Here is a 27056-nt window from a genome sequence, read left to right as displayed (position 1 = left end):
TCTTCAGAGAAAGAAGAGGAAGAAGAAGAGGAAGAAAGCAGACAGGTGAAGAAAAAGAAACAGGAGAAGAAAAGAAGAAGGGAAGAAAGTGAGGAGGAAGAAGAGGAAAAGCCTGTGAAGAAATTTAAAAAACAGAGAGAGTAAATAATGACACCAAAGAAGTGAATGAACTTTTTTAAGAGTGTTTATGTTGTGAATTGGATTGTAACTATGGATAACAGAATACATTAATGATAAAAGGTAAGTGACTTTGGGTTATGATTTTAAAATAAGAACCTACACTCACGCACTCATACACAGACACGTACTATAGGGGTAAAATGGGTTGTTATTTTGAGTTATTGGCAATTGAAATTGTATCTCTTTTCGAGAGAAGTGGGTGGCCCTGAAAAGGGCCGTTATTTTCTTGGTGTAGGGGTGAGTTTAAGCAATCAACTTTAACTGTCTTAAGCCTATGCCATGTCCGAGGCCTACTTTTGATGATGATGATTGGGTTGAAATCACTAAGGGTGGTAAGGTAGGCTTAGTCTCAGGGTTGGCGTGTTTAGCTCGGGAAGGTCGTATTCTCTTCGGTCGTGATAAAGAAGTCTGATACATTTGTTTCAGACTTCTTAACTCCGCTAAAATGTCCAACAGTACCGTGACCGTTTGACTTTCACTCTCTTGTTTCTTTGCTTCTTCTTCTTCTTCTTGCTGTTTTTTTCTTCTTATCTCTTCTTCTTGCTGCTGTTGCTGTAGCAGAAAAGCTTGTTCTGCTTCCTTTTGTCTCTGTATAAATTTCTCCAATTCTTCTTTCTGTCTCTGTCGAAAATTCTCCACGTGTGGTAAAGATGGTAACGAAGGTTCTGGAACAAATTCTTGCGAGGTCAGAAAATCCACAAAATCCCAGTTTACCGCTTCTGAAAGTAAGTCCGGGTTCCCTTGGGGAGTCTCCACCGTCGGTGCACCCCAATGGATCGTTTTCTGAGTTTCCGTCATGTTGAATAACTGTGGCATAGATTGACAGCGCACAGGCACTAGCGAATGTATATAGGCCACGTGACGTCACAGACTGTTCTCTTCCGATTGGATGCGGACTGACTGAATTTCGTCACGCGTGTTTGGATTGGTCAACGAACTCAATCCGTTTCAATCCTTTCTCTCCCTATAAATAAGCGCAGTTCAGTGCAATCACTCACTCACCTATTCTCGTAGCCGCAAGATGTGGACTGACGTTGAATCTTCTACCCTCGTGTCTTCAATGATGTTCAGAACGGACATGCTCATGTATGTCCGATCCAAGTGGACAGTTGTCCACAGGACCAGCAGCAGTCTGTGGATACGAAGAGTCTACATAGAGAGACAAAGTTGCCTCAAGAGGACTCTGATGTATGGCCCTGCTGTAAGACGCAGCTTGAGGACAAGAAGATGCCACAGATGCCCTTTATGTTAAGGGTATATTAACATAAATCCAAAGGCCCTTCTCAGGGCCACTCCTATTTCTCGAAAAGAGACTGACTTTCAATTGCCTAACCCTAAATTATTATTTTTATGTGTGTGTGTGTGTGTGTGTGTGTGTCTTCGCGCGTACGTTGTGTGTGTATGTGTGTGTGTGTGTGTTATGTCCCTCTCCCCCTGTTCCCTTTCCATAGACCCATCAGGTCGGGACCCTATTACAATTCCCCATGTTCAATTTCCCTTGTCGCTAGAGTTGCCCATGCTTTTTTCCCATGTTAATTTCCCTTGACGCTAGAGTTGCCCACGATTTTTCTCCATGTTAAATTTCCCTTGACGCTAGAGTTGCCCAAGGGGTCTTGTAATGCTAATTTCCGTTGACGCTAGGGTGCCCCCATATACTACTAGCAAAACACAAGGAAATGACTATAAACTACACAACGCCGAATAGATTTGATAGTTTGATAATGAAAAATAAAATCTGCTTAAGTACCGATACGTTAGAACAGTCTGAAAGTGGAAAAATGGAGAAGAATGCAACCTTACTTCTGACATATAAGATCTGTGCCACACAATATGTTGGCGAAACCACCGATTTCCGAAATACAATGAATAATATAAAATAACCACATTCGCAACAAAATCAACGCGTAATTCGTCAACCACTACGACTCTTCTGTGCATTCAGTCGAGTTCTTTGAGATGCTACCGCTTAAGTTAAACCTGGAGTGGACCAACATAGAACACATATGTAAGGAAGAAAACTGGATACTACAGTTGAAAACCATTTAAGAGTTCAGCCTAAATTTAAAAACATCCAACCTTCTCCTTGCAGTCTTATCAAAATTAAAGCGTGTTAGCAGATTTAAACCCTATGCAATTTTTGTGATGATATTTACCCAAGTACAAACATGAAATATCCTCCTCTTCCTCATCCTCATGATCATCGTCTTCATCATCACCATCGTCTTCATCACCATCATCATCGTCGTCTTTATCCTCGTTATCATCATCTTTTGTATCATCATCGTCGTCGTCGTCATCATCATCATCATCTTCATCATCATATTCATCTTCATCGTCATTATTTTCATCATCATCGTCGTCGTCTTCGTCATCATTATCTTCATCATCTTCATAGCTTGTCTTGACCTCTTTCCTGTATAGAATCCATGCATGAATTTACCAGGATATTATTTATTTTGCAACTCCAGATGTCGCTGATTTTTCTCCATTCCGTGCTTCCTTCTTTTGTTCACAAGATGGAAACAGATCAAAACGTGTTTGTTCTCTATGTTATAGACACAATAATGCGTCCACTTATTATTGTTACACAACGTTTTTTTTTTTTATACATATGTCATGTTGCAAATTCCTCCTAGCGATTCAAACATGTAGAAGTCCATACTACATTTTAGATTAGTGTTTGTTTTGTATATGTAAGTTGTTTATTTCCTAAAGAAAAGCTTGAATATATCGATGTCTATCTATCTATCTATCTATCTATCTATCTATCTATCTATCTATCTATCTATCTATCTATCTATCTATCTATCTATCGAGAGCAATGATAAAGCATTAATTTACACTACTATTATATTACACAACAAATACCTTACTTAACCGGCTGATCTAAAACAGCGTATCAAAACTGTGATACCACTTTTAAAATACGGCATTTGAACATTGGACTCCTGCCATGATGCGTCACGTGACCTTATTCAACTTTGTTAAGCTGTATTTTTAGACAAGGAAATCCCAATGTAAATTGTATTTAACGTTCTTTAAATGCAGTGTTCAGCTTTGTGCATTTCATACAAGCTGAATTTGACGACGTTTTTGACATTGAATGAAACAGAAATAAAGAAGCAAAAGTAATATTTGTGAAAATTGATACTGTAGTACTCTGTCACGTTTGTTAACCGCTCCGGTGGCCTAGTGGTTAGAGCGTCCGCCTCGGATGCGGGAGGTCGTGGGTTCGATCCCCGGCCGAGTCATACCAGAGACTTAAAAAATGGTACTTAACAGCTGCCTCGCTTGGCGTTCAGCATTAAGAGGTTAGTGTTAGGACTGGTCGGCCTGGTGTCAGTATAATGTGACTGGGTGGGACATCATGTTACATGTCTGCGGCATGATGCCCCAGTGCTAGACATCACTATAAACTGCCACATTGCAGACATCGTAGTGATATGACTGAAAAATTGTTAAAGCTACGTTAAAAAATAAAAATCACATCACATCACATCACATCACGTCACGTTTGTTAAGCCCAGCTATAATCTAACTGTGTTGAACGAAACCATTGTGTTGTGTTTGATGTCAAAGATTGCCACGGGATAGTGTTAATCTCTTACGCAATGTTATCGTGGCCCGCCAGACCCCGGAAACTTGAGTTGGCGTAGGCGACCACTCGCATCACTTAACAAAGTCTTGCCGTATCACACCTACATGTTAAAAGTTTGTTCAGAGATCAAAAGAAAGCATGCGGGGTGAACGGCGCGTATTATTATCCGTCCACACGTTTACATACAGTGAGAGGGACATAGTCTGCAAGTTTGATTGGATCAGTTCATGCGACTTCCAATCGGAATTGAGATAGAGGGTGTGACTACAATTCGACCTGAATGGCAACTTTCAGAACTCGTAAACGAAAAGTAGTTTCACCGCGACAGATTCATAAGCAATAGGGTTACTGCGAGAAGAGCCACTCGTAATTTGGCGGTAAAACTTATAGGCCGATTCGAAGGAAAGACAAAGCTTCAAATAAGTTCAGTAAGCTATTTGCTCGATTTTTGCAGAATATTACGGCATCATAATTGTAAATATTTGTAGTATGTATACTTTAATTACTAGCCTCGTTTAGTATTTAGACTTGCCTTTGTAGTGTTTCATTTACACGTGTATTCAAGAAATGGGCTTGAGCCTACGTAGAGAATTATCAGATCCGAGGTGGAATTATATAGATTGTTAGCTTGAGCTCAGAATCATTTTTGCTATTCGCTATTAGGTTACGCGTAGTAAACCAGGACATTTATTAATGCTTCATGTTAGAATTTACACATGCTTGAATTGTAAATTTGGAAAAAGGATGAATTGTGTAAGATTAGTTACCATGGACGTGTGCATATATCAGAGCATGGGTATTTGAATATTTGTGTATTTTGTATGAGTGTAAGGTAAAGGAATGCGTCTGATTATTGTGATATTGTTTAGCATAACGGGATTAGGAATATGTACTAATGTGACAGAATTTATTGATATATGTATAAGAAATAACTGATACCGTGCTTTATTATGACGTTTGTTTTACCATATAAGAACGCACAGGTATCTCGATCTGAATGAATGCGTAACCGAAAAAATTTAATAGCCGTTATCTGATGATAGGCTGTGTGTAGTGTGAGATGAGAGGGCTAAGGAAAAATATGGTACCGTCCTTATGTTTTCACGCGAAGCTTTAAAGGGGATAGAAATTCCGGTTCGAATGTGTCCAAGAGGTGGAGACGGAATTGAGACTAGCAGAACAGTCGAAGTCGACAGAAGCTCAGTTGGTGGAGGAGGAGTCTGGAGGAGAAAGTGAAGGTGGAAGAGAAGGAGTATAGAGAAGTCGAGGAGGAGGAGAAGGAGTTTGGAGAAAGTCGGAGAGGAAGAGCAGAAGGAATTGGGAGAAATAGGAAGGAGAAGAATACCACATATGAGTAGAATACAAGGACAGGTAGAAATCGATCTCATACTGCTAATCAAGTGATGAAATAGTCTATTAAAAGGTCGAGGGGAATTACTGTAATTGGAAATTTAAATCATTTGAATATTTAATTGTTATTGAATTGTTATTCATCGAACTGCAATCTTTTTGTATATATTAACCATCTAACCGTTGGCATTGCTGACTGGGGGGCTCGGAGCTTTACATCTATCTTTCACTAATTTAACTTCCAACCAAAATCGAGCCTGGGTGGAACTTCTGTAATAGTTTAAATAAAATGTTGGGAGCACCCCACCCCAATCGTAACAACCCTCACATACTCCTTTAAAGATAAATCCTGTAGGTGACTTCAGACCTAACGATATAGATTGTTCCTGGCCTATTTTGAAACATGTATCAACATGTTCCATTTAAAACGAAAGAATGAAACAATTATGATCATATGGGATTACCCAGTGTGTGGATTCAAAATGGAAAGTACTGACTGCTTTTAACATCTATGAATGGTAATGTTGTTATATTTCTTTAATTGTTTTGGTCCTATTACATCTATTCTTTAATTATCTTATCTTTTGTTGAATCAATGTGAAATTTGTCATGTTTTATTTGACCAGGAAGTAAATTAAAGTACATTTATCTATACAAATGGAACATTGCAAAACTCAAATACAGCTTGAACACATATGGCCAATGTCATCCCCAATTGCTTGTATACTGGACTGTTACATGACATTGATGATTGATGGATACATGGATAAGTATAGTGATGAACACATATATGAGTGAATGGTGGAGAAAAAAAACCCCAGTTAATATTGGTGATGAAGATATAATGTGGTCGTAGCCCCCCTCCCTCCCCAAATTTTATTTAGCGAATAATGGCAGGACTGTTGAAACCATCGATCCATCTACTTACTTATAGCTACCTATCTACTTATGAATAAGATGAAATGAGATTTATTATATTTTGTAGCACTAGTCACATTTATACAAAATGAAATTCATCTCCAGTTTCTGATATTACAGTAATTCCATATGTGGCAGTTTACATGTATTAGGCACATGTTTCTGTCTATGTATGTATGTATGTATGTATGTATGTATGTATGTATGTATGTATGTATGTATATATGTATGTATATATGTATGTATATATGCATGTATGCATGCATGCACGCACGTACGCACGCACGCACGCCTGCCTGCCTGCCTGTATGTATATATGTATGTATGTATGTATGTATGTATATATGCATGAGCAGGACAATATGAGATATATTCATGCTATTATACTTTCCAGAAAATTTAATTACAAGCATTTTCTTTATTTTGTGTCCAAGGCTGCATAAAAATAAAGCGTAAATCTTAAACCGTGTCGGGACTCTTACTGATTAGGACGATCTATCAATGGGCTCACTTGTGTCAAAAGGTAGGTGCTATTTGATTTTTAGACCTCGAGCTATACTATTGAATAATGTTTATCCCACTGAATGTAGCCTCATTATCAATTTCAAAGGTTGATGTTAATATTTCGTTACCTGAAAAACATAAGTCAAACACGAATCTTTGTAATTCTATTATTTTTGCTACACAGTACTTTTCATTAACTCTATAGACAGAAGTAAAAATTGAAAACAACAATGCTCAAAGAATATATAAACTAATCAAACTGTCAATCATGCAAGCACGCCAGCAACAAAGCAAGCAAACAAATATCAAGTTAAATGATGCGATAATAGGAAAGACTTTCCTCTAGGTCTCAATACATTTACATGCAAGATGAAGTTGAAGCTAAATACGAATCAATCATCAATGAATCAATCATATGATCGACTGATCATTCAATCAAACAGCAAATTTATGAAGGACAACACAAAAATATTTGTAAATATCATAAAAAAATTTCCCAAGAACAAAGCACGTCGAAATATTCTCGAACTTCATTTTTCATTTTCTCGTCCTCCAGAAAGAAATAGCATTAATTCACACTTTCCATTTCTCTACCTCAAATAATCCTCTATCCATAATTTTCGTCTCTCTACCTCACACAATCCTCTAGGCATAATTTTCGTCTCTTGACCTCTCAGCATTCTCCCATTCTAGTTTCCTTCTCTTGCTAGCGAAGCGTTCTATCAGTGCAGTTTTTGTCTCTTACTCTTCTAATATCACATTATCCCTGCGTCTGTTTCTCTACCTGCCAACATTTTTTTTCACCTTAGCTTCTGTCTCTCTACCTCCAAATATTTTCGTATGTTACCCTCTCTTTCTCTCTAAATATTCTCTCATCCCTGATTTTGTTTCTTTTCCCAACGTCTTATTAGCCAGACCATATCGTTAACAAAGTCCTCGTAGTCAACCTTTCCCTTTGTGAACTTCTAATTTCCTCTTATTCCAGTGTACGTCTGTTTGCCTCCCAGCATCCACTAATCCCCAATTTACGTTCCACTGCTTCAAAACATTTCCTCACCAGAATTTAGTTCTTTGCTTTACAAAATGTTCTTGTTCATAGTTGCATCCTCTACAACCCTATAAGTTACATTACGCCAGAGTTCCTGTTTATGTCTCAAGATGTTACCAGTTTCCAAACTTGCCTCTCTTCATTCTATCGCATCAGTTATCGTATCCATATAATCCAATATTATTCTTACCACTGGTATTCTACAGCGTATTTCCAGCGTCCATTAAACTACATCCTCTCTCTCTCTCTCTCTCTCTCTCTCAAAGCTGCGTCCTTCTGTCTGCTAACATCATTTATTCGTAGTCGCTATCTCTCAATTTGCCAATATTTTTTGACACTTCATAGACTTTTTAACACACACACACACACACACACACACACACACATTCTTGCTAAATCTAAAGTGGTAAGCACGCCAAGGTGTTCAAAGAGGTTCATCTTCATATGTCTACATTATCTATATTGTAATAATTCCATGATGATGATGATGATGATGATGATGATTCCTTTCTTCTGTCAGATGAAAGTTTTCCCGATACAAAGCCGAGGACGGGAAACAAGGTCTATACAGATGTAGGATGTATCAAGGTGTACGTTATTCGGGGAAATATATTTCAAGAGCATGTAGGTATTAAGATATATATATATATATATATATATATATATATATATATATATATATATATATATATATATATATATATATATATATATATATATGAGAGAGAGAGAGGGAGAGAGAGAGAGGGGGGTTATTGTATTTTCTGTAAATGCAATGTTTAACTTTTAGTGTATTAATATTTTTCAGTTTGTATTTTAACTATGCGTGTAACAAATAACAATCGTCCAAAATCTGTACCTGCTTAAAATCATTGTATATGGTGATATACGTCTCTATCGCTGTAACTGTACTGTAATATGGTAGATATTGATTTCAGTATAAGTCATTTATTTTCTAAGAAAGGTAAAACGTGATTACTAAGAGTCTAAGTCCTTAAAAACATCAAAATAGTTGTTCCGTATTTACGTCAAACGAATATTCTTATCGCTGTAGGACATGGAGTTTATTTTCTCACCCATGCGACAGAGAAATCTATCTGTTTGGCTAACCTTACGTTTCTATTCTTAGTCTAGTTGTCTCAGTCAGGTCGACTCAGTCATGGTGTCCACGCAATAGGAACTACCTTTTAAAAGAAGAAACTCTTCTTGTACTCTGCTGTGCCTCACTGAGTTACTTTAAAAATAAACAACAAATAACAACAGCATCAACAGAAATTAAGCAATAAAAAACCCCACCCATATAGCAACTTAAGGTCTCTCCAACTTTGAGTACACATTATACAAAACATTTTGTGGGATACAGACACGCACACACGCGCACACGAAGTGGTACTATTTGGCAGTATGCTAAAAACTATAGTTTGTTTCACACATCATGGTAAATTTTATCCTATTTGAAGGCCCAACTCAGGTCAGCGTCATTAAATCCTTAAATTTAGCTAAAAGTACTTAATCCGTTTTAAATACTTCATTGATACGAATTCGGTAGGCTTACTGTTATCTACATTTAATGACGCTGACCATACACCTTATCGACCTACAGCTATGATAAAATTCGCATTACTGTGTGGAACGCACAATGAGAGAAAACTCTGCTCTAGGCACACAGGCAATACACATCTATGACTACAACATTTCTAACTCTGTCAGGAGCTACCACAAAGACTGCAACAGCTAGAAATGTGTTATGTCAGACATGCGTTTCTCAAACATTGTCAAACACCCGTATTACGACCCTATGGTCACAATTTTAAGTAGCAGAACAGAAGTAAAACCAACAAGTTTTATTAAACTTAATAAACACTTTAATTATGAAAATTATTAATGACAAATGCGAGAAGAGCTTACAGTATTATGAAATTAGTCCAAACTAGTCCTTATATAAAGGTCTATGAAAGTTCTAAATGAATGAAAAGTTCTTTATAAATTTTAATACCGGAAATATACTGGTCCTCCAAGAACCGTGACGTTTTTAAGATGGTGTTGTCCAGAATTCCTTTGATTAATGTATAACAGTTCCAGAATAATATTATAGTCCAAATAATGAGCATTGTCTATTTCCACTGAACAGTCCACACACATGCTTTTCGTCTCAAAAATATTTTAGTACAACATAAAACACGTATGCAGACTTACAACAGGAACACATTAAGTGTGACTGACTCCGAAAATCGGAAAGAATCTGATTGTTTAATTATCTCCTTATGTACACCGTATATTGCGACGGTATCTCCCAATAGACCCCACGTGATAACCCATACTTCTCATTTTGCGTCGAATTGGGCCCATTTACGTAACCTGTCGCAACCAATGGGAAGTAACAGAATTATTACCGAGACATCAAAATTCCATCAGTCTCTGAGAAATTACGTCCTAGGCGCCATTTTAAGTCTTATTATTAAGATTATTATCAATAATTGTCAGCACATACGTAAACATCTATTTATAAATCCTGTCAATTTATTTGCTATCTTAACAGAGCCAGATCACGTACACAAATTTATAACATAAGATGTTCTATACAGTTTACAACAATGAATAAAAATTACGAAAATGAAATAAAATCATATACCAGGATTTTAAAAATATAGATATACCTAACAGCCCTAAAAGCCCAGTTGAAACAAACATTGCAAACAAATCAAAATGGCTGCACTTACCAATCAGAGTGGTTCATTCATCAGTCTCCACTTTATACCACAAGATTTCCATGTACTAGTTCCGTGTTCATTGCAATAGTAATAGCAACACTTGCCATATTTCCATGAAAGAAAATATTAATGTACAAGAATGTCATGAACTATAAATCTCCTCCGTCACTACACTTAGAACTGTATAGTAGTCTGTACTGAGTATTATAATGTTATCATACCGTTGCCTACCATAGAACGTTCTCCAAATTAGTACTGACGATAGTTACAATCATCCTTATAAAATATATTAAGCGCTTTTTGTTATTTTCATGTCTTTCATCGATTAAATGTGGTAATATAGCTATAATGGTTTTATATTTATATTTACTCATGCGTAGAACCTGTTTACTTAAGGTCGACAGGTTGCCAAATTGCCCTCATTAAAATATTCGCATAACTGAGCAGTATTTTGAACAACAATATCTCGTGACTCAAGACGATCGACTTTCAACACCCTTGTTTTTTTACTTTTCTAAGAACGGAATATATAGCTTGATTCTACTTAGATAATTATTCAGAGTTAAAGAGTACAAATCCTAATGACCTTTATATCGACTGAGAAGCAATAAGTAGAAACTGATAAATAACTGCATTTTGAATATGTCAACTAAATTGAAAAATACAGGGTTATTTTAATTTAACTGGAAAAAAAATTGTGTGAAAAAGTGATATATGTACCAAGACAAGGAAATGCCAGTCACGGGGTTGCATTTGTTTCCCTACGAGGAATATAATATACCACAGGAACTGTTTTTTTCTTGTTTCGTTGCAAACCCCAACATATATTTTTTTTAATTCCCACTCTTTCGTCAGGGGTCTCATGATAGTCAGCCCGTCTCTTCTTCTGTCCATCCGAGATATGTAACTGAATAAAATTCTTCGGTATTTGCTGTAACATGCCATTCAGGTAGCTGTTTATCTGAAATAATATATGTTTTTAATATATATATATATATATATATATATATATATATATATATATATATATATATATATATATATATATATATATATATATATATATATAGTCTTTCTTTATAATAATCTCAAAATCGTGGAAATGAAGAAATTTATGATAACCGCTTTGCTGATCTGGTTACAAGTTCTGATCCTGTTTAATTAAAATAATTAGTGATGACTCATTTATATAAAGATAATTAATCATTTATTTAACAAAATTATGCGTGAGTTAGTTTGAAATAAATAATAATATTATGCAGGCTGACGTGATGATTTGGGGGATAGACAGATCCATGGACTTAGCAAAGGGCCGTTCATCCAAAGCTTTACTGAATGCAGCTGGTGATAAGTTGCAGGCAGAAATTAAAAACAAGTACCCAGGAGGCCTCACTTCGGGAAATATTGCTGTCGTCAAAGCGGGAAAATTGAACTGCAAAGAGATTTATTTTATTTCCCTGGAGAAATGGAAAGAACAAGTTACACAACAGAATGTATGATCTTTTTTTGAAGCTTCATTATTCAATGACATGAGTAGCGATTGCATCGCAAAAAGTCTTTAAATATTAAATCCACATTAAAAATATTCACTATAACTGCTTTAATGCAAGAGTCTAGAGTAATTCAAACTCCTTTGTTGTGTGTATGTGTGTGTATATTCGACCTAGTGCATGTAATGGTCAGGAACTTTAGGAGCAAGTTGTAAGATTCAGTAGATATATTTAAAATATAAATAAAGATGAAATAAAAGAAAGTGAAAAAAAAAGGTTTTAGGGCTGTATGTTTACACATTTTTGAAGCAGATACACTCGATGATCACCTATTCTATTAATATAAAATAGATGTGTGTAAATTTGTTGGCCAATAAAATAGCAGTGATTAGTAACATCAATCGATATATTCATATCAAGAATTTTCCAACAAGTATTTTACTACGCCTTTGAAAAATTGCAGTGGATTGGACCACACCTTTTCACAACGCTATCGAGGGTAGAAATTACAATGCAAAGGCTTGATGCGTGTAGTTAGACGATTTCTTTGATCCCTATTAATAAAAATGTAAAACTTAAAACTAAAAAATTAATAGAATTAAATTAACGATAAATAAAATTAAAATACTGGTCTTGGTTCAGATTATCAGATGTCCTTGAACAGGTACTATGGAATATCATATGGGAGTGCCTGAGTACTGCCAACAAGTCAAAGTTCGTTTCAATAATCACTCCCGCCATCGGATCTGGTTTCCTAGGCTACCCAGCGGATCTTGTTGCAAATAGTACGTTTGAATGCATCAAGGAGTTCAGTCACAAGCACCCTGACACCACTCTGAAGATTGTCACTATTGCAGTTTACAGAGGGGACAAAGAAACTTATCAAGTATGAATTTGTAAATTAATTGAAGATTTACGTATTGCAATCTTTTATACATATAATGTTTAGCTTTTATTTCAATATTTTATACAATAATATTTTGAGTCCAGTCAAAATATTAATTTGTGATACCGTGACAAAGGCATATAAGTATGCCTATTATGTAATGTTTAGAAAGTAATCTGTGAATAATTTTTATGGAAAACCGCCATATTTAAAATGTGCAAAATAATTTTTTTTTAAAAATAGACAATCTCTCAAACGCATATAAGTTTAAAATTAATTAGATATATTTAATCATAAAATCAGTTAAAGTCGGAAATTAAATGAAATCTGTACAAAATATGTACGCTGAAGAAAATGACAAGACCATATAGGTATAATTCTGTAGTTTTATCAGAACTTTAATACTGACATTCACGGTCTTCGACGAACTAAATTGTCTTTCAGAAACAAATTTGCCGTTCCATACTTATCGTACCTGTCGGAATTGTCATTTTGAACTATTTAAATTCCAGACATACACAGCACATGCGAGAAGTATTGCTTGTCCCGGCAGTGGTACGTTGTCTGTCTGTCTGTCGGTCTGTCTGTCTCTCTCTTTTTTATTATCCTACTGACAAATTATCATATAAATTCTTGGTGCGAGACTATGTTAATGCCACAGAAAAACAGAACACCTTTTAGGCCACGTATCTTTTTTTGTTATATAGATAAACCAATAGACGTTCTTTTATTGATAAATAGGTATATTATTGCAATCATATTACACTGGTCAACAGTGAAATCATTACTGACTTGAAAAGGCCCTAATCTGTAGTATTTTGGTGTACCGAACACGAATATAACCGTGAAAAATTTGTATTGGCTCTCGTTTTGAAGATATTCATATACCTCATTTTCTATGTTTCACTGTGTAAATTTCTCCAGTAGGACTGCAGCAACATCCGGAATAATGATGTAACATTGCATAATACCATCATGCTCACATCATCCACAGTTGATTGCATCATTTTCTGATGCAATGCAATACTAATGCCATGCGGCTGCTGAAGTAAGTTGACGTCAGCAGTGTACTATACATGTGTAGGCCTATTATACTAATGCCAGGCGGCTGCTGAAGCTGACGTAAGCAGTGTACTATATAAAGCCCAATCAGATAGGTTCAGCATTTAAAATATTTTAGACGTTGTGCGAGACAGTTCAAGCTACTGTTACATAAAACTTATTATTTTATCCATTTACGTACAATAAAGAACAGTAATGCCTCGAAAGTGTGTTAATACCGCGGACAATTTTTGCTATATTTGTGGGGAAGTGACATTTGCCAACCAGAAGAAAAGTATCAATTCTCAAGTGAAGAAGGCATATCATCTTTACTTCGGATGCAAGGTTGGTGACCAAGACAAGCCTTGGGCTCCGCATATATGCTGTGCTACATGTACAACACAGCTTTCACAGTGGTTGAATTGCAAAAGGTCATCAATGCCGTTTGCAGTCCCAATGGTGTGGAGAGAGCCAAGCAACCACCTAAATGACTGTTACTTCTGCTTGGTTCCTCCTCTTTCCGGCGGAATAACGAAGTGAAAGAAGTCGAGAATAGTCCACCCAAACATTCCGTCTGCATTGAGACCAGTTCCACATGGTGAGGGACTTCCTATTCCAGAACCTCCAGCAGAATATTCTCTTGATTCATCTGACGAAGACAAAGGTGAGTCGACCTGTTCTTCTCCTGGTCCATCAGCATGCAGTGATCCAGATTTTCACTGTGGTGCATCATCAACCCCACACAGAATAACACAGGAAGAACTAAATGACCTGATTCGTGATTTGGACTTATCAAAGAACAAGGCAGAATTGCTAGGATCAAGACTCCAACAATGGAATCTTCTAGAAGAAGATGTCACAATTACTGCATATCGAAAGCGCCACCAGCAATTGGAGCCTTTCTTCAGAAAGGAAAGTAATCTGATATTCTGTTCCGATATTGAGGGCCTCATGAATGCTTTAAAAATCACTCATGACCCACAAGAATGGAGACTATTTGTGGACTCTTCGAAACTGAGTCTCAAGGCTGTGCTTTTGCACAATGGAAACATTCTTCCATCTATTCCAGTAGCGTATGCTGTCCACATGAAAGAGACATACGATAACTTAAGGCAGCTACTGAATTCCATTGAGTATAACAAGTACAGCTGGCACCTCTGTGGTGATTTGAAGGTAGTTGCCCTTTTAATGGGACTGCAGCAAGGATATACAAAATACATGTGTTTCTTATGCGAGTGGGATAGCCGAGCAAGGGAAATGCACTACATGAGGAAGGAATGGACTCACAGGCAGAATGTAGCCATTGGAGAGAAGAATATCCAACACCCAGCTCTGGTTGAGGCTCAGAAAATCTTGCTACCACCCCTTCACATCAAACTAGGTTTGATGAAGAACTTCGTGAAAGCCATTGACCGGACTTTGCCAGCATTCCGATACCTGCATGAAAAATTCCCTCGACTCAGCGAAGCAAAGATTAAAGAGGGAGTTTTTGTGGGTCCTCAGATTCGAGAGCTTTTCAAAGATGACCGGTTCAACAACTTGCTGGAAGGTGACGCGAAACAAGCATGGAATGCTTTTCGCCTAGTTTCTACAAACTTCCTCGGAAATGTTAGGGCAGAAAACTATAAGGAACTAGTAGAAGACATGTTGATGAAGTATAAGAAACTTGGCTGCAATATGTCTCTAAAGATTCACTTCCTTCATTCCCATTTGGATTTCTTTCCTAGCAACTGTGGTATTGTTAGTGATGAACACGGCGAACGTTTTCATCAAGATATCGCAACAATGGAACAAAGATACCAGGGAAAATGGTCCACTACAATGCTGGCTGACTACTGCTGGACACTCCTCAGAGATGCTCCCGAACAGCTGTACAAGAGACAGGCGAAGAAATCTAAGATGTAGTCAATGACTTGATTTTTTATAGGTAGGCTATTACAGTTGACCTTTTACTATTGGAATGCATTTCGTTATGTAAACATTAATTTCTTGCAGATTACAAAAAAACTAGAGCCAATTTTGCAATTTGACTGTCATATTCGTGTTCAGCACATAAAAATTGATAAGAATTGACTAATTTTATTTCAGTAACATGACTTTTGTAAAAATTTGTTGTCCAGTGTTATTGCAATATCTGAGATGTACAGACTTCACTCAGACCACGTCAACTTATGTTGGTCCGGGGTAGTAGGAAAAAGAAACAAAAGCTGTCAATGAAAATGTATACACTTAGATAAAGAAATACAAATTCTTATTCAGGTTTTATATCACTGTTCCTCCTATTTCAGAGGTTAGCAAGACACGTGCTCAAGGAAATGTTTCAGTGAATCAAGGAAGTGTTTCCGTGAAGATATACACTGGGGCACTGGCAGACTGGAAGGTAGGACTGTTTCCCTTACCAGATAACACAGTTTTGTTTTTATAAAATAATAATGATTATTCATTTATGTTATTACTGATTAACTTTGTTCTGATTCTACTTTGTATTTGCAAAAAAAAAAAAAAAAAAAAAAATCAAAAAAAAAAATAAAAAAAAACAAACAAAAAATAAACAAAACAAACGATACAATTATGATACCGAGTAATGATTAAACGAAACCGCTCCGGTGGCCTAATTGTTAGAGCACCCGCCTCGCATGCGGGAGGTCGCGGGTTTGAACCCTGGCCGAGTGATACCAAAGACTTATAAACATGGTGCTAATGATATGACTGGAACATTGTTAATGCTAGGTAAAAAATTCATTCACACACACACACACACACACACATTAAATGAAAATGACCCAGATAGTTAGTTCTCAAAAGAGAACAAGTACAAATTTAACCCATAATGTTGTAATGCAAATTAACATGACATTTAATACTAATTAACGTGGATTTTAATGATGACAGACAGGCGATAATGCACAGCATGATGGATTTGAAGATGATAATTTTCTTATCCAAAATAATTAAATAATTAGCAGCTCGATCAAAGGAAACTTAGTTCAAATTATTGTCAAATTAATTCCTGGTCGCGAACCATTCACCTAATAATTGTCGGTTATCTCTGCGCCTCGAATGGCGTTAATTCAATTTCTTTCACGGGAGCACGATATGACTTTTCCAGTTGCACTCAGCCGCATGGAAGCGTGCACTTTATCGTAGAAAAGCTAGCAATATATGTTACATATAAAACCATTTGTTGTATTGACTCCATGCCTTAATTGCAGGCTGATGTACTGGTGTGCAGCTGCTCACCTGATTTTAACCTGAGCAATGGCGGACTTTCACAGTCCCTTATGCAGACAGCAGGGTCTCAATTGCAGGACGAATGCAATTTGAAGTACCCACATGGAATCCAAAAGGGGCAAGTTGCAGTTGCTAAGGGTTACAATCTTCACTGTAAGAAGGTTTATTTTGGTACTTTATCATCCTGGAGTGGCGACGGTTCAAATTGCAAGAAGGTATCGGCATGTTTCTTTTGCTTCTGTCAAACACTAATATGCAATTCTATCTGTGTTTTACTGTTTGCTTCCATATAACATTTTACTTTGTTTCTGATCTGTAATGGTAACGTATTCACACTTGACTTTCGTCCAGATCGGAAATGAGATGTTTAATCTACTTCATATAAATGTCATCACAGATTATTTGCAAATAATATTGGCGTATTAATCAAAAGGTACACATTTTAGCTTTGAATATTGAAGGGAAGAGTTCATCTTGTTTAGCCCTTCTGCAAATTGTTACGTGTTTAGGCTAGAATAAACAGTAAAACAGAAAGCGTGAAAACAACAAGCTTTTTAAAATTTAACAAATAATTTATTTTCCTGGAAAAAATGCTGTAAAACAATGAAAAAAGGAGAAGTTACGGTTAAAGAATCAAATCCAAAAGCAATCTAAGAATAATCCACGAATTAAATTGCAAAAGTCCTAGTAATTAATTTTTATAATAATTTCAAGTTCGAATCCAAGATGGATGACGATGACGTATGCTGTAGTCAGAACTGTGCTTATCTACAGTTCCTTGTAGAAATACAAATAATGGCACTCCGGTGTTGGAAATCCAAATTAAATTTGTAAGCAATTAAGAATTAATCCTTTTGAAATCCAACTGATCTGAAGAAAATTATAACTCAAAATCTGGCTACAACAAAGTAACTTGACATCAGTATAGAAAGCCCCAAACTGAGATCTCTCTCTCTAAAACAAAGGTTATATTGTATTATAAGAAGCAGTTTCGAAATTCCCACAAGTTGCGAAATCAGAAGTGGTCACGTGATCATGCTTATATCATGCACACAGAATATGGCCTTCATTAGACCAATAATTCTCTCCAAGATAAAAAAAATAATAAAAAATCTTGTTTGCATCTTAAACCCAAAGCCCCATCATGACCTTGACAACAACTAATCATTTTAAAATAAAATGGAACGTTGTTTACTAATTTTGAATCAAGGACAGCATCCAGGCCAACACCTGGTGTTTATGAAAAGACTGATCCAGGCCAACCAATTTTCTGGAAAACTATCATCTCCAGTGAATAAATTTACATTATAGTAACATATAATGAATAAAATATTTAAAACTGACAAACAATTAAATTAAAATAAATATGAATTAAATCAGATATACGTAACAACATTATTAAAATATCAATACGATTTGTCATATTCCACAAAAATATGTACCAATGTTGGTGAAAAAAAATTGTTTTGCTTTCTGTTACTTAATTGATTTAATGATATTCTTGATAGGAACTAGCTGCCTTTGTTTGTGAGTGTCTGAAACTGGCGCATATATACAAAATGCAGTCGGTGGCTTTTCCCGCTCTTGGGACCGGCGGTTTGAAATACCCGCCACAAGTGAGTGCCAGCATCATTCACGCATGTGTGGAAGACTTCTGCAATCAAAATCCTTCTTCTAAACTCCTTACATACATTGTGGTCTACGACGGAAGTTCTGATGGGAAATCAGTGAAACAGGTAGAGCAAAGTTATAAAGAATTCAGGTTTGAAAAATCTTCGAGTGACTAAGTCTGATTCTGTCCCAGAGAGCTACCAAAAATAAAAATATCTGATTGTACTACAGATTACTTTACTTATAATATTTAATAGGGACCAGTTCAATTCATATACTTTTGTGCGTATCCTCATAAATGGTTGATAACAACGTATATGCCTGCATGCGTGATGCTTGTACAGCAACACAAGGTGTACGCGTGGAGGAAGTCTTACGACTATTCCTTTTCTAAGGTCAAACGTCCAAGTAACGCTCATTGGGAATAATTCCACTCTCAGATCAAACGTCTAAGTAACACTCATCAGGAATAATATTCATAACATTTTCTTTCTTTAGACTTTTGTTTTGATTCACTTTTTTCACTAAAAGTAATTGTATAAAGGTTATCATTAATGTAGAAGCAGTCTTGCATTCCATTCGTTACTGTATTATTTATGATAATAAAAACATATCACATTTAAGCAATATTTGTTTTTAAAACGGGAAGTATCACTGGGTAGGAACTTCCAGAGAGACATTGCCTGGACCATCGGATTGACATGGTCCGATGAGAAGACGATGTCCGTATTGATCCGCTGTTCCATGGCATGTCACTAAATCATCTGTAACTAGTAATATTGTCATCTTATTGTTTTATTGCAAAGAATGATTCTCCGTCATTTTCTTTGTGAGTCATGCTATGTGACATGCTTAACGTGACATTATCCACAAATACGGATACAGGGTGGCCACTATCATAAATCTTGACAAATGGAGTATGCAGCTTTGAATATTAAATGCGATTTATTTTTAAGTTTCATTTGAAATTAGCACGCATGTACGATCCTATGCATCATATTGCATGATACGGTTGTGAATCTCATGTCCAATGATACTTTGCAGGTTTTTGACCAGGAATGGGCGAATAGACCAGGGAACCTTCGTATAATCACGTCTCCTTCTCCTCAGCCCCCTCATCCTCTTCTTCCACTTCAAGGTAAGAAGATATGACCATAATCAGAAAACGCTATATATTTCTAAACACTCAAATATTTCGTTGGGCCACAATTATTCAGTTATTACTTGTGCTTTAAATAGTTAAAACGGATGTGGATAAATCGTTTATTCATCCTACAGTACGTAACATCAAACATCATCAGTACCCTGCTTAAGTAATGACCAATACCTCAGTTATGATTGTACGGTACATATTTTATATTGGACATGTAAATTAAGAGAAAATACATTTAAAAAACCCCACAGATATAATGTTTACTAGTGCAAAGATTAGCTGCGAATCAAGCATTCAGTCATTGTCAGAGATTTCAGATCGCACAGACTGCTCCAATGCAGCTCCACTTAACGTAATGCCCGTTTGTTCCAGTCTGCGTAGTTCTGTTTCCTTCTCATCTAAACGCGCTTATCATTACCTCTTTCAATGGCAGGAACCAGTCTAATTATCATAGGAGCGCTATCTATCAGCCGACAAAACTGATGAGCGAATTTCATTCTTGTATTGCAACATGCTTTGTTCGAATCACTGGAATTTAATTACTTTGTTGAAATGTTAAATAATGTTATGAAACACCACAAGCTCGTGACTAGTTCGGTTACTCTATCTGAACTGACATTCCCATAGTTGTTGTTGTTGAGTTGAATTTAAGTGGTGTGTGCTCGCATTGAGCATGTACCGCTGGTTTATGATGCCACACGCACCTTTTTGATTATTCCTGGGGGAAGGAATGGTGCCACTTCCTCCAGGCTTTTATGTGTTCACAGAACACTTATTGATTAGGCCGTCAGGTCGAGGTGCTATTTGTGTACATATTGATCTGATTGTAAAGCCTATGTTGAGTGGGACTGGACCCAGCATACACTCAGTTTGAAGTTGCATTTTGCTGCGACTAGTGGGATTGGACCCAATCTAAGTTCGCTTTTTGTGCTAAATTATGATTCGTGCACTGCACGTATGGGTTTTGGTGTCTGTCTGTGGTAAAGGATGAAAGTGGTTAGGCTCGGGTGGTGGTGTCTTGCCACAGGCCAGTAGTGCTCTTCCAATCCAGGATATGTTTGGTCCTAAATTCCGTCATTGAAATTGGTATAATAAACTCTCTGCTGTTTTGTTTTGAGAGAGAGCCTATCGAGGTTATGAGGTCGAGGTTAGTTTCTAGGTGACAGCAGTGAAATCAACTTTGGTTTTTGTTTTGCAGCATTGTAATGCTGGCCCTGGATGGAGTTGGTGTTTGTCCATCTTTTTGTTTTATTTGGGGTCCTATTTTCTTAGGTTTGATTTTTGGTTGCAGCCTTGTGCTGCTGGACCTGATAGTCATTGAGTTTTTTTGACTACCTTATATATGTAATTTTTAGGGTATTATTCTATATGGTTGTTACTTTGTAGCATTGTGCCGCCGGGCCTGATAGTCGTTGGTTTTTTTCGACTACCTTATATGTATTATTTTGGGGTCCAATTGCAGGTGTGCCTTATGGTCTCTTCTTGCGACCACCTTATACGTTCTATTTTGGGGTTGTATGGTTAAGCCTTGGTTTGTTGTAGCTGTCACCTAGGTATAGACGGTAGAGTTTTAGCTGTTAAAATAGGATGTTGTAGAAGAGTTGTATGATAGGAATAGTAGAGTTCAGGTTGTTAATTTCTCCCCCCCCCCCTGCATATTTCTTCCTGATTATTGGTCTAGTTAACTATTTATAGTATAGGTTTTAGTTTACGTTTGGTATTTGTATAAGTTTATCAGTCTGTAAAAAATATTTTCCTTATTATTTGTCCAAGAAATTGTTTTTAAAACTATTTGGGTTAATATAGCTAAGTCCAGATAGTATTCCTTGGCGATTGTTCTCGGATCTCTTGGGGCTAGAGATATTCAAGGAAGTCTATTCTGGGTTTTTCGCTATTTTATTAATTTGTTTGATTGGCCTCAATTTGATATGTTCTTATTTTGTGATTATCTATGTTATTTATATGTTTTGATATAAATTGTTTAGAATCTATTTGTAATTAGCTAGTTTCAGATTAGTTGTCCTTGTCGATTGTACTCGATCTCGTAGTTCTAGAGATATACAAGGGAACATAATCTGAGTTTTCGCTAATGGTCTAGATTTGGTATATATTTTAATTGTATAATTATAAATGTTATTTAAATTTTTGTATATAACTCAGTTTTTATAAAGTTAGAGCTATTCAGGAATTCTGGATATGTATTCGGCGATCCTATATTTTTGTTGTTCGATTTTGAATTGTTCCCTTTCTTTCTTTAATCTGTTGCATATGTTGAATATGTGGTGCAGATCTTCTGGCACCCGACAGTAGAAGCAATTTGGGTTATGAGGTTTTGGTCCTATGTGTTTTCCATAGCTGTTGGCCAACTTGGTTTTTCCAGTGTAGATTCTGTTTATTACTTTTTGATCTTTTCCTTCAAGTAATGTTGGTTTTCTATTTCTGTTGATTTCATTTAGTGTGTTATATAGTTTTCTTCCTTTCTTGTTATTGTTCCAGTTTTCCTGCCATTTTTGGTTGATCATGGCTGTGGTTAGACTGTACATTTCACTAACACTGTAAGCCTGTGTTTCGTGGTTTAGATCGCTTAGCTTTTGTTTGGCTAATGTTCTAGATTGTTTCCTAGTATGTTTATGTGGGATGGTATCCACAGGAATTCTATTTGTTGTTGATTGCTTTTCGACCCTTGTGATAGTCAAAACTGGCATATTCCTGAGGCAACGATGTAACTAACAGGAAGAAATTATACAACACTGGTTCCGTATATAGCATATCAGATCATTAGCCAATTATTGACTTCCGTTTACAGATGGTTTACGTGCAAACTCAATTGAAAGCTAACTTTGGGCTATAATTCGACTAAGTCAGCCGTAATGTATTTATAACATCTGTAGTATGCAACGAAAAAGATACAGGACTTCTTTATGTTATGTCATAATACAATATTGCATGCAAAACAAACTTTGGTTCCACTGGTATGTTTACCCTTATGACCAACACTTACAGGAAGGTTGTATCCTTTCTTAATCAGACCAAGTACCAGCTGCACCTAAACCGAAACCTACACCGAGTCGGAAAGATACCAAGGAGTACTTTGCGTATCTGTATCAGTCGGACCGAAAGACACCAAAGTACTGGGAAAAATTTCATCATAAGAAGACTATCAAGGAATGGAACAGTAGCAAGGAAGATCTGTCCTTCCAGGTATCGTATTACTGGTGAAGAACGAAATAAAGTCTGTCTTTCCAACTGATTAATAGATTTTTATAATATTAATTGCCTGATATTTCCTTTCCTTTTCTAGATCTGACGAAACATGCTCGAATTCGATAAGATCAAAATTTAAAAATGTTTTTTCATTTACCCACTAGACATCACGAATAGCGTTTTGCTCTCCTGATTCAGGGTATTCAGAGGTTGGGCGGTACTGGGGTTGCTCAATAAAGCAAAACAATACATGATTTTAACTAAGTTCAGAGCATACAATTTGCTATATGCAAAGGTAATCGTTTTACGCATAAACGTATGTTTTCAAGATTAAAGGAATTTGAATGAGATCATTTTTGACATTTCTTGATACGGTCTGTTGATATTATAAGTGACGCATTGAAATATTATCATCGTGCTCAGACATGTAACTTGACACGTTCTGTGCCAAGTAACGCTATAAAATTACAAATGATACTCTTTATCATCAAGTATGTTATATCTTTACAAAGTTATGGTCTAATGAACAGCATTTCTCAACACGGACTGATAATACAAAGAATAAGTTAAACCATAAATAGGTAATGATTAATTTGTTTTTACTGAGACTGACTTTTAAAAGTAACTTACGCATTCATGTTATCATTGATGACATTTGTGCTTATAACGATATACATTTTTAGATTTTTCAAGTGACAGGATCACCTCTGAGTGACATTATACAGTTGGTAAATGATACACTAAAAGAACAACCATCCTCAGATTTTACAAACATTAAGGTCAAGGACGTCCAACGATTGGAGAACTTGCAACTGTTTGACAAGTATGCCGGCTTCCGACATCCTCAGTTCTCAACAGCGTCCAAAACAGGGAAACTGACACCTTTAGAACATATAAATGCATGCAAGATGGGCCAGCCTTTAACCTTGAAAAATACGAAACCTGGCTGTATATTAGATCAGGACATCTACCCTGAGGTGAATGAACATTACCTTTTTCATGGTACAAGAGCAGTCGCTCTAGATGGCATCTTTCAGCAAAGCCTTGACAACCGTCTGGCAGGCAAAGGTCTTTTTGGAAATGGTATCTACTGTGCCGAAACACCAGCAAAGAGTAACAAGTATACCGGTATGTACATACCATTAATCGACATTGTGGCTGTGATGATGATGATGATGATGATGATGATTAACAATCATTTTTATCTACGCTGTGTTCATGATAACGATAAGATCAAAGTTATTCCTAAATCAATGACTTTATTCCACAGGGACTACTTCCTGTGTTTCACGAAATGTTTGCTATGATTCATCTAGCTACTGGCATGCCAATCAAATTTTTCCAATATCCAATACCTCCTTTTTTGTTCTCTGATACGTGATACACGATACATCCACTATGATATTATTTAATCATTACTAATCATTGATAGTGTTAAGATCAAGCAGACCATGAGGAATGTATCATTTTGAGCCAATTTGTCATGAAGAATGTATTTCCGGGCAGTAGCACTGTGTCCCAATGGTGACGAACATTTTGACTTGAGTCACATGCCTATCACACTGTAATAAACTTATTGTCTTTTTACAATATCTGCTGCATATTGTTGATTGTACAGATTGTAACGAACCATTAAAAGCATCATCTTTTTCATAGATCAAGCTGGAGAGAAGAAAATGTTCCTGGTTCGGGCGTGCCTTGGAGAAATTTACATTCACAATGGCGGAATGTACGAGTTCAAGCGAGCTCCCTGCAAAATATGCCATAAAGATAAGTGTGTATGCGGCATGCCTTTGTATGACTCTATTGTTGCTGACGGAGCATTACCGTATCGAGAATTTATTCTTCATGACAGATACCAGGTCTATCCTGAGTACCTTATTACTTACACTTGTAGCTGAAAATGTCCTTATTACATGAGTCATGCAGAAAATTAATGCAGAATACATTAATGCCGTCGTCCATTCCACTGCTGGCTCGAGGAACGCATCCTAAATGTCTTGATATATCCATCCTAACTGTATAATACTTGGTTTAATATGGGTAAGAACAAATCAGGAATTTTTTACATTTTTTTTTTATAGAGAATGCATGTTCAAATTTATCCTTGACAATACATAGTTTTCTGTATAATTATCATACAGTGTTATAATTTATATGTTTATTTTATTTTACCCGGAAAATGAGGAGTTTCAAAGAAAGGATTCCCATGTATTGATACTTAAAATGTACACCGGCTCTTTGATTTTTAGCTGAGTCAAGCAAGAGTTTATAATTTATACCCTTAAAGTATTCTTTTCTTAACATAAGAGTTTTGACGGATTTGCAAACGATCTCGTATGGAACGTTAGTAACTAGGGGTGGGGGTGGGAGGGTGAGCAATCTGGCGAAGTCAGTCGCATAGTCGAGTTTTGTGAAGCTAAATTTTAAATACCCATAATCAAAGCAGTACCAAAGGAACATTACTCTAAACCCTACCATGGGAATTACATCATTGATAAAGATATTATGTATTCGTTGTCAATATTAATCGAGTATCTAATATAAAATAGTCTCAAGCTCATACTGAGACCAGACTACACATTCGGAAGTCTGGATTGCTGATGTGAAATGAATGACCAGTCAATGAGGTCCCGAGATTCCAAAACAATTCTCCCGTCCGGGCTCAGAGTTAACTCAAAATCCCGAGGCCTAATTGATTAGCAATTTGAGTTACAACTGTGTCTAAATTATAATCCTTGAGTCAGAACGCATAATTAGTAATTAGATATGAGTATGTGAATGACTACTTTTAATACTTTGAGGGCAGGCACCGTCTTTTAGTTCCGAGTTTTAGCTCAGTAAACAGTTTAAAAGCACGCTATTTAGAATACATTTACTAGTATATATATATATATATATATATATATATATATATATATATATACAGAGAGAGAGAGAGAGAGAGAGAGAGAGATTATTTGAAATGAAATTTACGAGTGAACTGACAACTTTCAACTTATTGTGGATTTTAGTCTGATTTGATAGTATTCAAGTTAATGCTATGTGAGGTAAAATCTCAAATTTTTCCCTGTGAAAAAAGTTTGGTTCTATTTGGGTTCAGTATCTACCATAAAGATTTTTTTTAAAAAACAAATTTGTATACTACTATTATTGAATTCATTGTTCATGTTTTAAAACCTCATTATAATTGTTATGTATTTTTGAGGATTAAGTGTTTAAACCAATGTAGAGTTGCGTGCATCATTAACAATATTTATTTTTGTTTGAAATATTTTAAGATGTTTCATTGTGTCTGTGATACTTTCTAATTTATACGCATTTTACTGAAAGTGATTCTTGTATATTTTTGTGAATAGGTCATATTCGTCTTGAAATGCGGCTATTTAGATACTATGAAGCAATAAAACGTAAAATACCCCCTCCCGCCGATAGGGGTACCAGTCAAATTTTCTTGTTATTTGTTGCTCTACGTGATGTCAATCCATGTTACAATGCCATTGCTACTCTACAGGATGTCAATCCATGTTACAATGCCATTGCTACTTTACAGGATGTCATGCCATGTTACAATGCCATTGCTACTCTACAGGATGTTATGCCATGTTACAATGACGCTGCTGATCAACAGGATGTCAAGCCATGTTACAATGACGTTGCTACTCTACAGGATGTTATGCCATGTTACAATGACGTTGCTACTCTACAGGATGTTATGCCATGTTACAATGACGTTGCTACTCTACAGGATGTCATGCCATGTTACAATGACGTTGCTACTCTACAGGATGTCATGCCATGTTACAGCGACATTGCTATTCTACAGGAAGTCATGTTTCAATAACATTTCCTTCTTCAGTCAGTAGCAGTGACACCAACATTAAAACATGCTATTCATTTCCTTCTATCAGGTTTTGATTGTGTTCGTCGCATAATTCTGATTTCTAAACATTTCGAGGATTCTTGTGCACGTCATCTGATATTTACTATTTTAGAAACGGTATAGATGTAAGATCAAGACTAATAATTCATTCTCTAATATTGATTGCTGTTATGAATTCATGGCGTTTATGCAAATAATAAGGTTATACAATAACCACATGGACTGAAATAAAAAGTTCATTGTGCAGC

The 27056-nt window shown here is 36.2% G+C and overlaps 2 protein-coding genes across 5 annotated transcripts in view; one reads left to right on the top strand and one right to left on the bottom strand.

The window, feature by feature from the left end:
- Nucleotides 1-10624, bottom strand: part of LOC149797620 (uncharacterized) — a 195384-nt gene extending 184760 nt beyond the window's left edge. The window contains exon 1 of the mRNA XM_089962515.1: nucleotides 10319-10624. The gene's annotated coding sequence lies outside the window, so the exon portion shown is untranslated. The remainder of the gene's footprint in view (nucleotides 1-10318) is intronic.
- Nucleotides 4964-27052, top strand: LOC149797619 (protein mono-ADP-ribosyltransferase PARP15-like). Of its 4 annotated transcripts, XR_016421853.1 has the most exons (14): nucleotides 5535-5646; nucleotides 6481-6569; nucleotides 8119-8222; nucleotides 11572-11802; nucleotides 12464-12685; nucleotides 13198-13240; nucleotides 16015-16106; nucleotides 16939-17172; nucleotides 18466-18693; nucleotides 19613-19706; nucleotides 22750-22922; nucleotides 23609-24053; nucleotides 24582-24968; nucleotides 26479-27052. XR_016421853.1 is itself a non-coding variant. In XM_089962510.1 (13 exons), exons 2-13 carry the CDS (start codon nucleotides 6548-6550, stop codon nucleotides 24824-24826), a joined length of 2133 nt encoding a protein of 710 aa, XP_089818636.1. In that variant the 5' UTR covers nucleotides 4964-5149; nucleotides 6481-6547; the 3' UTR covers nucleotides 24827-27052. The 4 variants fall into 4 exon arrangements, 3 of the variants coding, with proteins under 3 accessions (XP_089818636.1, XP_089818635.1, XP_089818637.1); XM_089962510.1 differs by lacking the exon at nucleotides 5535-5646 and adding an exon at nucleotides 4964-5149 and having other exon boundaries at nucleotides 24582-27052; XM_089962509.1 differs by having other exon boundaries at nucleotides 24582-27052.
- The last annotated feature ends 4 nt before the right edge of the window (nucleotides 27053-27056 follow it).

This window comes from Sinohyriopsis cumingii, chromosome 6 (genome assembly GCF_028554795.1).
Source record: "Sinohyriopsis cumingii isolate HCF-2022 chromosome 6, ASM2855479v2, whole genome shotgun sequence".
Lineage (NCBI taxonomy): Eukaryota > Metazoa > Mollusca > Bivalvia > Unionida > Unionidae > Sinohyriopsis > Sinohyriopsis cumingii.
The sequence above is the reverse complement of the archived record's forward strand: the minus strand, read 5'-3'. Positions and strand labels throughout refer to the sequence as shown.